This window comes from Hyla sarda, chromosome 6, assembly GCF_029499605.1.
Source record: "Hyla sarda isolate aHylSar1 chromosome 6, aHylSar1.hap1, whole genome shotgun sequence".
Taxonomy (NCBI): domain Eukaryota; kingdom Metazoa; phylum Chordata; class Amphibia; order Anura; family Hylidae; genus Hyla; species Hyla sarda.
This window is the reverse complement of record NC_079194.1, coordinates 25,644,349-25,657,323: the sequence shown is the minus strand read 5'-3', so window position 1 is coordinate 25,657,323 and position 12,975 is coordinate 25,644,349. Positions and strand designations below refer to the sequence as shown.

Genomic DNA, 12,975 nt, shown 5'->3' with positions numbered 1-12,975 from the left:
TCTCACACAGTAGTATTAGAGCCTTCTTACACCACACAAGCTGGAAGCAGAGAGGGATGATCACTGTGATGTGTACTGTGAAAAAAAAAAAAATAACGAATATTCGTAATTACGAATATATAGCGCTATATTCGCGAATATTCGCGAATTCGCAAATATGCGATATTCGCGAATAAAATTCGAATTGCGAATATTCGCGAGCAACACTAGTCACAAGGATTTAGGAAGCAGAGCTTTATAACTCACGGTTTTAGTGGCTGCTGGATCTTTAGGCTTTGGCCTAGTTGAGATGAATTGAGATATGCTGATTGTACTTGCTTTGGACCCGGGAGATAAGAGAGTGAATTTAGTGACTACAGGCCCTTATACAAGGGGGGCTGGACTAATCCCATTGGCTGCAAAGCCTGTAAGTCCTGAACCCAGAGAACTCTGGGTACATCACATGACATTACCACCATTATAACATATCACATGACCTAGGAAGGTCCTTTACATTTAGATTACCTCTATATACATTAAAGAATATACAGTAACAGATTTATGTGAGGCGAACAAGGGGTAAGTCCTGCAGGAGAGCCCTGTGGAAATAGAGGGACTCTAGCTGAGGGGACTTTAGACATGGACAGGACAAGGTCCTGTACCAGGACACCACAAAATATACAGTATCATTCATAAGTGATTCCACCCCTCACATTATACACAGTATCTCCCATAAGTGAGTCCACCCCTCACATTATATACAGTATATCCCATAAGTGAGTCCACCCCTCACATTATATATACAGTATCTCCCATAAGTGAGTCCACCCCTCACATTATATATACAGTATATCCCATAAGTGACTCCACCCCTCACATTATATATACATTATATCCCATAAGTGAGTCCACCCCTCACATTATATATACAGTATATCCCATAAGTGAGTCCACCCCTCACATTATATATACATTATATCCCATAAGTGAGTCCACCCCTCACATTATATATACAGTATATCCCATAAGTGAGTCCACCCCTCACATTATATATACAGTATATCCCATAAGTGACTCCACCCCTCACATTATATATACATTATATCCCATAAGTGAGTCCACCCCTCACATTATATATACAGTATATCCCATAAGTGAGTCCACCCCTCACATTATATATACAGTATATCCCATAAGTGAGTCCACCCCTCACATTATATATACAGTATATCCCATAAGTGAGTCCACCCCTCACATTATATATACAGTATATCCCATAAGTGACTCCACCCCTCACATTATATATACAGTATATCCCATAAGTGAGTCCACCCCTCACATTCCTCACATTATATACACAGTGTATCCCATAAGTGACTCCACCCCTCACATTATATATACAGTATATCCCATAAGTGACTCCACCCCTCACATTATATATACAGTATCTCCCATAAGTGAGTCCACCCCTTACATTATATATACAGTATATCCCATAAGTGAGTCCACCCCTCACATTATATATACAGTATATCCCATAAGTGAGTCCACCCCTCACATTATATATACAGTATATCCCATAAGTGATTCCACCCCTCACATTATATACAGTATCTCCCATAAGTGAGTTCCCCCCTCACATTATATATACAGTATCTCCCATAAGTGACTCCACCCCTCACATTATATATACAGTATCTCCCATAAGTGAGTCCACCCCGCACATTATATATACAGTATCTCCCATAAGTGAGTCCACCCCTCACATTATATATACAGTATATCCCATAAGTGAGTCCACCCCTCACATTATATACAGTATCTCCCATAAGTGAGTCCACCCCTCACATTATATACAGTACCTCCCATAAGTAAGTACACCCCTCACATTAGATATACAGTATCTCCCATAAGTGAGTCCACCCCTCACATTATATATACAGTATCTCCCATAAGTGACTCCACCCCTCACATTATATACAGTATATCCCATAAGTGACTCCACCCCTCACATTATATATACAGTATATCCCATAAGTGACTCCACCCCTCACATTATATATACATTATATCCCATAAGTGAGTCCACCCCTCACATTATATATACAGTATATCCCATAAGTGGGTCCACCCCTCACATTATATACAGTATATCCCATAAGTGACTCCACCCCTCACATTATATATACAGTATCTCCTATAAGTGAGTCCACCCCTCACATTATATATACAGTATCTCCCATAAGTGACTCCACCCCTCACATTATATACAGTATATCCCATAAGTGACTCCACCCCTCACATTATATATACAGTATCTCCCATAAGTGACTCCACCCCTCACATTATATATACAGTATATCCCATAAGGGAGTCCACCCCTCACATTATATATACAGTATCTCCCATAAGTGACTCCACCCCTCATATTATATATACAGTATATCCCATAAGGGAGTCCACCCCTCACATTATATACAGTATCTCCCATAAGTGAGTCCACCCCTCACATTATATATACAGTATATCCCATAAGTGACTCCACTCCTCACATTATATATACAGTATATACCATAAGTGACTCCACCCCTCACATTATATATACAGTATATCCCATAAGTGAGTCCACCCCTCACATTATATATACAGTATCTCCCATAAGTGACTCCACTCCTCACATTATATATACAGTATATCCCATAAGTGACTCCACTCCTCACATTATATATACAGTATATACCATAAGTGACTCCACCCCTCACATTATATATACAGTATATCCCATAAGTGAGTCCACCCCTCACATTATATATAGTATCTCCCATAAGTGAGTCCACCCCTCACATTATATATACAGTATCTCCCATAAGTGAGTCCACCCCTCACATTATATACAGTATATCCCATAAGTGACTCCACCCCTCACATTATATATACAGTATATCCCATAAGTGACTCCACCCCTCACATTATATATACAGTATCTCCCATAAGTGAGTCCACCCCTCACATTATATATACAGTATATCCCATAAGTGACTCCACTCCTCACATTATATATACAGTATATACCATAAGTGACTCCACCCCTCACATTATATATACAGTATATCCCATAAGTGAGTCCACCCCTCACATTATATATAGTATCTCCCATAAGTGAGTCCACCCCTCACATTATATATACAGTATCTCCCATAAGTGAGTCCACCCCTCACATTATATACAGTATATCCCATAAGTGACTCCACCCCTCACATTATATATACAGTATATCCCATAAGTGACTCCACCCCTCACATTATATATACAGTATCTCCCATAAGTGAGTCCACCCCTCACATTATATATACAGTATCTCCCATAAGTGAGTCCACCACTCACATTATATATACAGTATCTCCCATAAGTGAGTCCACCCCTCACATTATATACAGTATCTCCCATAAGTGACTCCACCCCTCACATTATATACAGTATCTCCCATAAGTGAGTCCACCCCCCACATTATATATACAGTATCTCCCATAAGTGACTCCACCCCTCACATTATATACAGTATCTCCCATAAGTGAGTCCACCCCTCACATTATATATACAGTATCTCCCATAAGTGAGTCCACCCCTCACATTATATACAGTATATCCCATAAGTGACTCCACCCCTCACATTATATATACAGTATATCCCATAAGTGACTCCACCCCTCACATTATATATACAGTATCTCCCATAAGTGAGTCCACCCCTCACATTATATATACAGTATCTCCCATAAGTGAGTCCACCACTCACATTATATACAGTATATCCCATAAGTGAGTCCACCCCTCACATTATATACAGTATCTCCCATAAGTGACTCCACCCCTCACATTATATATACAGTATATACCATAAGTGAGTCCACCCCTTACATTATATATACAGTATATCCCATAAGTGACTCCACCCCTCACATTATATATAGTATCTCCCATAAGTGAGTCCACCCCTCACATTATATATACAGTATATCCCATAAGTGAGTCCACCCCTCACATTATATATACAGTATATCCCATAAGTGAGTCCACCCCTCACATTATATACAGTATATCCCATAAGTGAGTCCACCCCTCACATTATATATACAGTATATCCCATAAGTGACTCCACCCCTCACATTATATGTAGAGTATATCCCATAAGTGACTCCACCCCTCACATTATATATACAGTATATCCTATAAGTGAGTCCACTCCTCACATTATATATACAGTATATCCCATAAGTGAGTCCACCCCTCACATTATATATAGTATATCCCATAAGTGAGTCCACCCCTCACATTATATATATAGTATCTCCCATAAGTGACTCCACCCCTCACATTATATACAGAATATCCCATAAGTGACTCCACCCCTCACATTATATACAGTATATCCCATAAGTGACTCCACCCCTCACATTATATATACAGTATATCCCATAAGTGAGTCCACTCCTCACATTATATATACAGTATATCCCATAAGTGACTCCACCCCTCACATTATATATACAGTATATCCCATAAGTGACTCCACTCCTCACATTATATATACAGTATATACCATAAGTGACTCCACCCCTCACATTATATATACAGTATATCCCATAAGTGAGTCCACCCCTCACATTATATATACAGTATATCCCATAAGTGAGTCCACCCCTCACATTATATATACAGTATATCCCATAAGTGACTCCACTCCTCACATTATATATACAGTATCTCCCATAAGTGACTCCACTCCTCACATTATATATACAGTATATCCCATAAGTGACTCCACTCCTCACATTATATATACAGTATATACCATAAGTGACTCCACCCCTCACATTATATATACAGTATATCCCATAAGTGAGTCCACCCCTCACATTATATATAGTATCTCCCATAAGTGAGTCCACCCCTCACATTATATATACAGTATCTCCCATAAGTGAGTCCACCCCTCACATTATATATACAGTATCTCCCATAAGTGAGTCCACCCCTCACATTATATATACCGTATATCCCATAAGTGATTCCACCCCTCACATTATATACAGTATCTCCCATAAGTGAGTCCACCCCTCACATTATATACAGTATCTCCCATAAGTGAGTCCACCCCTCACATTATATACAGCATATCCCATAAGTGACTCCACCCCTCACATTATATATACAGTATATACCATAAGTGAGTCCACCCATCACATTATATATACAGTATATCCCATAAGTGAGTCCACCCCTCACATTATATATACAGTATATACCATAAGTGAGTCCACCCCTCACATTATATATACAGTATATACCATAAGTGACTCCACCCCTCACATTATATATACAGTATCTCCCATAAGTGAGTCCACCCCTCACATTATATATACAGTATCTCCCATAAGTGAGTCCACCCCTCAAATTATATATACAGTATCTCTCATAAGTGACTCCACCCCTCACATTATATACAGTATATCCCATAAGTGACTCCACCCCTCACATTATATATACAGTATCCCCCATAAGTGAGTCCACCCCTCACATTATATATACAGTATATCCCATAAGTGAGTCCACCCCTCACATTATATATACAGTATATACCATAAGTGAGTCCACCCATCACATTATATATACAGTATATCCCATAAGTGAGTCCACCCCTCACATTATATATACAGTATATCCCATAAGGGAGTCCACCCCTCACATTATATATACAGTATATCCCATAAGTGAGTCCACCCCTCACATTATATATACAGTATATACCATAAGTGAGTCCACCCCTCACATTATATATACAGTATATACCATAAGTGAGTCCACCCCTCACATTATATACAGTATCTCCCATAAGTGACTCCACCCCTCACATTATATATACAGTATATCCCATAGGTGACTCCACCCCTCACATTATATATACAGTATCTCCCATAAGTGAGTCCGCCCCTCACATTATATACAGTATATCCCATAAGTGAGTCCACCCCTCACATTATATATACAGTATATCCCATAAGTGACTCCACCCCTCACATTATATATACAGTATATCCCATAAGTGACTCCACCCCTCACATTATATATACAGTATATCCCATAGGTGACTCCACCCCTCACATTATATATACAGTATCTCCCATAAGTGACTCCACCCCTCACATTATATACAGTATCTCCCATAAGTGACTCCACCCCTCACATTATATATACAGTATATCCCATAAGTGAGTCCACCCCTCACATTATATACAGTATCTCCCATAAGTGACTCCACCCCTCACATTATATATACAGTATATCCCATAAGTGAGTCCACCCCTCACATTATATATACAGTATCTCCCATAAGTGAGTCCACCCCTCACATTATATATACAGTATCTCCCATAAGTGAGTCCACCCCTCACATTATATATACAGTATATCCCATAAGTGACTCCACTCCTCACATTATATACAGTATCTCCCATAAGAAAGTCCACCCCTCACATTATATATACAGTATATCCCATAAGTGAGTCCACCCCTCACATTATATACAGTATATCCCAGACTGCCCGGCACACTTACGCCTACCACATCATATACCCTCCCCCCACCTCTCCCAATAATGACAGACAACATTATTCTTTTACTGGGCTGGGTGGTGGTCACAGCTCAATTTATTAAATAACAGAATATTAACTCTATAACTGCTGCACTGCAGCAACCTATCTACTTCAGCCGAAGCGGTATTGCCAGCCGCCGGACTCCCGGCGGGCAAAAGTGCCTAGGGCCATCACTTCTCAATTCTCCTCTCCTCAGGCCACCGAGGAGCCCGTGTACTCCTACACGGTGCTCCGACCCCCACCAAGCAAAAACAAGGCCTGCTCCAAACCATCTTGTAAGCCCGACAAGAAGATGTCCAAGCCTATATCATTCAAGTGAACCCCATCAGAGATCATAAACCGTCTGTTATCACCTTCAAGCTCCCGATGACGGACCACCACTCCACCCTTTCGTCGCACAAACCGGGCCATACGAGAATTCACCAAACGCCGTGAACGCTCGATGGCCTCGGCATTGCGAGCACCCTGCCAGGATACTCTAGGCACTATCTCGGACCATACTAAAACTAAATCGGGAAAAAAGCCAGAAAACCGTTCAACATCGGCTTTCATCAAAGTAATCAAATCAGGAACCCGGGAATAACAGAGATCATTCCCGCCCGCGTGTACCACCAAAATTACACCGGAACGGACGGTTCTAGCAATGTCCACCACTTCAGTAAGGACCCGTGTCCAACGCATACCTGGGATCCCCCTCCAGTGAGGCTCAACATTGCCGCATCCCAACGATCTCCCACCCGGCCGGCAATCAGCTCTCTGCGCGGCCCGGTGGAAATAAGAGTGGCCCAGGAAATAAACCATCGTCCTCTGCACATCTAAAAAAGGAGAAAACAAGTTATAACAACAACTCAGGACGTACATATCGCGCATAACAACCAGAGCGCCAACGGCCAATACGCTGTATCGCATCCACTGATAAACCTGCCCTGGACGCCTCCGTAGCAGCGCCTATCCGAAAAGAGTGCGTACCAAACTCAGCAGCCGGAGCACCCAAAAACCGCAAACAACCCTTGAACACTGCCTGAAATTGAAAACGCGTCAAAGGAAAACCATCAGCATGCGTGAAAAATTGGCGGCCAGGAACCCGAACAGCCAAAAACGACGACACCGCCCGCACTGGACAGACCGGATCGTCCACTGCGATAACCCGCACCCAAGCTCCCTGACCCACCTGATCAGTTTTCGAGCGTCGAATCCGCAGTTGCAAAACCCCATTGGAACACAACACGTCATCCTGTAATAAACCACCGTCCCCGGCTTTTGAAGCCGGAACCAACTCGCCGATGCGCAGCGCGGCAAAAAACATAACACAAAAAGCGGCCGAATACAACTCGGACTCATAGATCGAAGAACAACAACTGCGGGTAGCCGGCAAAAGAGAAGCCAATAACAAAAACGAAACAGGCCTGCGAGTTTCACGCCGCACATGAGTGTGCTGCCAACCCTTCAAGGCCTGTTGAAATAAAAACCGTTTCGAAACATCTTCCCATCCCAACAACTTAAAATAAAAACTTATCCCAGTTAGCCGTCGCCGCGCTACAATTGCGGACACCTGTAAATCACGCAACCACAACACATAATCCACCGTAACCGCTACGCGGTTGTCAACAGAGGTAGCCACCTCCCGCCCAGCCAGCAACGCACACCACTCAGCCCATGCCTTACCATGTCCCGCCCATGTAGATGCCGCCAGCGACGATTCCACCAGTGGGATCAGACGTTGCTCGGCAGGGCCCAGACCAATGGGGGGCAAGGGAGCCCTTCCAACGCAGCATCCGGACACATCCTCCGAAAATCCTGAAACTGAAAACGAGAAAGGGAATCAGCAATCACGTTATCAACCCCAGCTACGTGGCGAGCTTTAAACCAAACGTTCAACTCCAAACACCGAAGAACTAAATGCCGGATCAAAGACAAAACCGGAAGGGAGGAAGAAGACAAACCATTTATGCAATGAACCACACTCAGATTATCCGTCCAAAAACAAACCCGCTTATTGCTAAATCGTACACCCCACAACTCCACAGCAACTATAATAGGAAACAATTCAAGCAGGGTGAGGTTCCTGCACCAACCATTAGTCTGCCAATCAGGCGGCCACAACTCCGCACACCATTCCCCTTGAAAAAAGGCACCAAAACCAAGGAGCCAGCCGCATCCGTAAACAATTGAAGCTCAGCATTGGACAACTCATCCCCCAACCAACACGTGTGACCATTGTACCTTCTCAAAAATTCTCTCCACATCAAAACATCCGCACGCATTTGCTTTGAAATGCGAATATGATGAGAAGGGCAGGAAACGCCCTTGGTGGCCAATGACAAGCGCCTAGAAAAAACACGCCCCATGGGCATAACACGGCAAGCAAAAACCAAGTGTCCCAGCAAAACCTGCAATTGTCGCAGCGTCACCTTCCGTACACCACAAAAACTTTCAACCAACAAGAGCAAACTCTCCAATTTCTCCGTCGGTAGTCTAAAAACCATGGCCACAGAATCTATTTCTATACCCAAAAACGAAATAACCGTTGAAGGGCCCTCTGTCTTCTCAGCGGACAAGGGCACCCCAAACTTCAGCATGAAAAAACGAAAAGAATCCAACAAAAAACCACATCTGGGAGACCCAGCCGGGCCAACAAACAAGAAATCATCCAAATAGTGAATAACCGAACGGCTGCCCGTCTCAAAGCGAACAACCCACTCCAAAAATGATCCAAACATTTCAAAATACCGACAAGAAATAGCACAACCCATAGGCAGGCAAACATCATAATAAAAGGCCCCATCCACCCGGCAACCCAGTAAGTGATAGCATTCCGGATGCACCGGCAACAGGCGAAAAGCCGATTCAATGTCAGACTTCGCCATCAACGCCCCTGCCCCAAAACCCCTTACCAGGGCCACAGCCCGGTCAAAAGAAACATAAGAAACCGTTGCATCCTCTCTAGAAATGCCATCATTCACTGAGGAACCTTTCGGATACGAAAGGTGGTGAATCAGGCGAAACTTCCCGACCTCTTTCTTCGGGACAACCCCAAGGGGGGAAACCCGCAAATTATAAAAAGGGGGGGACCTAAAAGGCCCTTCAAAACGACCTAAAGAAACCTCCTTACCAATTTTTTCCCGCAGCACCTCAGGGTACTCCCTGGCCGATTTCAAGTTGTCAGGGTAGGAGGAAGAAACCTGACCCAAAATAAAAGGAATAAAGAAACCATAACGAAAACCCTCTAATAAAACCAAAGCGTCCTCCTTATTGGGGTACTGGTCTAACCACGGGCACATCATGTCCACGTTCACCGGGGTCCTTCTCTGCAGCAGCAGAGGGCGCCCGGCCGGTCTGCTTAGCAGCCCGCTGACACCTGACTGCGGCGTGGGACCCCCCACAGGCAGAACACTCATGCTTGTATTTACACAAGCTGAGGAAACGACAATGTCCCTCGTTAAATAACCAGCAAGCCCCGGGTCGACGCACGGCCGCCGGCCCGGTGGCCCCGGATTGACCAGCGGCTCCCTGCTGAAAGGGCTGCGCCTTCTGCGCCATCATCAAACGCAACCAAACATCGGTCGCCTTAACACCCCAACCAACATCCGGCTGCAAAGACAAGCGGCGTCGAAATTCCTCGTCATACCGCCACCACGCAGAGCCCCCATGAGCCTTATAGGCACTATACACTGAGTCCATATAAATAAAAAGCTCGGAGCAGCGCTCCGGATGCTTTTCACCCATAATACACCCCAAAACTGCAAACGCTTGTAACCAATTGCCCATGGTCTTCGCCACCTTCGGCCTAGTAGGAAAAGTTTTTTCCGACTGGGGCCTACGTTCCTTGTCAATCGTATGTCGGTCCGCAGACACTAGCGACCACAAATCAACATACTGGTTAGACCAAATTTTTTCCTTCACAGCATCATCAACATAAACACCTCAAGGACTAACACCACAAAAAACAGAATCTTTATATACCCCAACCCTAACCGGGGAGGCCTTACGGGCCGCCGCCGGAACCACACGTTCCGTCGGCTTGCTGTTAACAAGACTAGACAAAACAGATTTAAGCGTAGACAACAAAGCAGCCTGACCCTCCCCCTGTCCCCATGCACCCGCAAAATCAAACTCACCGGTCGGCGCAGGAACAACAGGAGGTGGGACCGGATCCGTTGCAGGAACAGGAGCTGGATCAGCAACCGGCACAGGAGCCGGATCAGACACCGCACGGGGCCGACTGCCACCGCGGGAAGCCCGTCTCGGGGACCTTGAATGACGTCTCCGCCCCTCGCGCCTGCGAGAGCGACGCTCCCGACTCCCTGAGCGATACGAGCTGCGACCAGATGATGAAGGAGACCGCCACCGGGACGAGCGGGACCTACGGGAGCGTACCCTACTCCTAGACTCCCGGCGGGAACACCTGCGGTGATGTCTACAGGACCCAACAGATCTGCTCCAACCGGAGCGGCCAGATCCCCGTGAGGACGACCGCGACCGTCTTGGACGGGAACGGCCCTCTGACCTACTAAGTACTCGGTCACGCGGTGGCTGACTGACTTGCCGCATATTATCAACAAAAAGCAAAGGGGAACTAGCTGAGGCATCTAAAGGTGGCAGATCATCAGATTGGGGCCCCAAATTATCACAAGCATCCTCATAAGGAGGATCAATGCTACTACTCCCTAGGACAGGTGGCTGCTGAGGATCCCCAGGCAGTACAGGAACACCCTGGGGTCTAATGGGAACACGGGCCGTGGCAATCGGGGTATCAGGTATTTCCTCAGCAGAGGAAGAGGCATGAGAGGGAGCAGGGGCACCAGCACCCATAACGGCTGGCAATGCAGGGGTTAATACCGGCCGGGAAACTACAGCAGGCTGCCCTGAATTACCTGGAACTGCCGGGACCTGCAGGGAAGCGCGCGAAGCAGCCGAAGAGATCCCCACAGCTTCCTGTGACACCTGACCCGGAAGGGGCGGAGCTACAGCCCGAGCCGCGGCCACTGCCGCACCAGGGGCCGAAACTACAGCTGAGGAGGCAATGCGGGCAGCAAAGCGCCCCCTCCTACTAGCAGAAGACCTAGGGGGACTGGGGCTCAGACGCGCCGGAGGGCGCGATGCACGGGCGGTCCGTCGCCCCCGTACAGCAGGACCTACCGGCCGAGATCCACTACTAACCGCAGCAGCAGGAAGCCCTAGCCCAGCCAGTAGCTGAGATAAGGCGTCTGGATCAGCCAACACCCGCTCCCGGATAGCATTCCATACAGCCTCGTCAGCCATCTCCGGAGCAAGCTGTCTTCTCAGGAGCGCTGGTGAGTACAAAAGGACTAACCAGGGGGTGGGGTGGACCTAAATATATCCTGGGCGTGCCTTAATTCCCCTCCTACTAACCCGGGAAAGCAGGGGGGAGGGGGAACTATCCTGGGCTCTATGTTAACCCCTACCGTCCCGTGCAGTCAGGGCCACCTATCCCTAAACGGGCAGGTAACCTACATAAGTGAGTCCACCCCTCACATTATATATACAGTTTCTCCCATAAGTGACTCCACCCCTCACATTATATACAGTATCTCCCATAAGTGAGTCCACCCCTCACATTATATACAGTATATCCCATAAGTGAGTCCACCCCTCACATTATATACAGTATATCCCATAAGTGAGTCCACCCCTCACATTATATACAGTATATCCCATAAGTGAGTCCACCCCTCACATTATATACAGTATATCCCATAAGTGAGTCCACCCCTCACATTATATACAGTATATCCCATAAGTGAGTCCACCCCTCACATTATATACAGTATATCCCATAAGTGAGTCCACCCCTCACATTATATACAGTATATCCCATAAGTGAGTGCACCCCTCACATTATGTGTGAAGGCTAACGCAGTTAGCCTGTATTTGTGAGAGGGGGCGGGGTTGATCACTATAAGAACCCGCGGTGCCCCTAGCACAGTACGCCGCGGGTTCTTCACGTGATGAGAGGTCAGCTGACACACCAGTCAGCTGACCGGAAGCTGTTTCCAGCGGTGCAGCGGTGCGGTGCGGTACGGATAAGTGGCCGGGGCTGGCCTGGGTGGCGGCGTTTCTCCGCAACCACCTCTCCGGAGGTAAGGCGGAGTCCGGGGGTGTACCCCCGGCCAGGCGCCGGCCCCGGTTTCAGTAACAGTGGGACACGTGGCCCGTTCTCTTCCTCCGGCTGGTCTGGCACGGCCCCTCCGGCAGTGGGACCCGTGACGGGGGCATGCTGCTGCTATTGTCTTGGGATGGCTGCGCGAGTCCTCACTCCCCCACGAACCCCCGTGACAGTACGGTTCCGGCATTTCTACAGCCGGGCTGTCACCTTAGGGTT

General features: G+C 46.3%; 1 protein-coding gene across 1 annotated transcript; it reads right to left on the bottom strand.

Annotated features, from left to right (window-relative positions):
• Positions 1–6,851: 6,851 nt before the first annotated feature.
• On the bottom strand, positions 6,852–11,444 carry LOC130277416 (uncharacterized). Its single transcript, XM_056528087.1, has 3 exons — positions 10,751–11,444; positions 8,298–8,435; positions 6,852–7,447 (listed from the first exon to the last, which is right to left on the bottom strand). Exons 1-3 carry the CDS (start codon positions 11,442–11,444, stop codon positions 6,852–6,854), a joined length of 1,428 nt encoding a protein of 475 aa, XP_056384062.1.
• Between the last annotated feature and the right edge of the window lie 1,531 nt (positions 11,445–12,975).

Excerpts from the sequence above, each read along its gene's own strand:
- LOC130277416 (XM_056528087.1), bottom strand. The coding sequence starts at position 11,444 with ATGGGTGCTGGTGCCCCTGCTCCCTCTCATGCCTCTTCCTCTGCTGAG. Across the intron at positions 8,436-10,750 it reads TGTTGTTCCTGCGCCGACCG|TTTCAGGATTTTCGGAGGAT; the intron begins GTGAGTTTGATT and ends TCTCGTTTTCAG. Across the intron at positions 7,448-8,297 it reads ATCTACATGGGCGGGACATG|ATGTGCAGAGGACGATGGTT; the intron begins GTAAGGCATGGG and ends CTCCTTTTTTAG.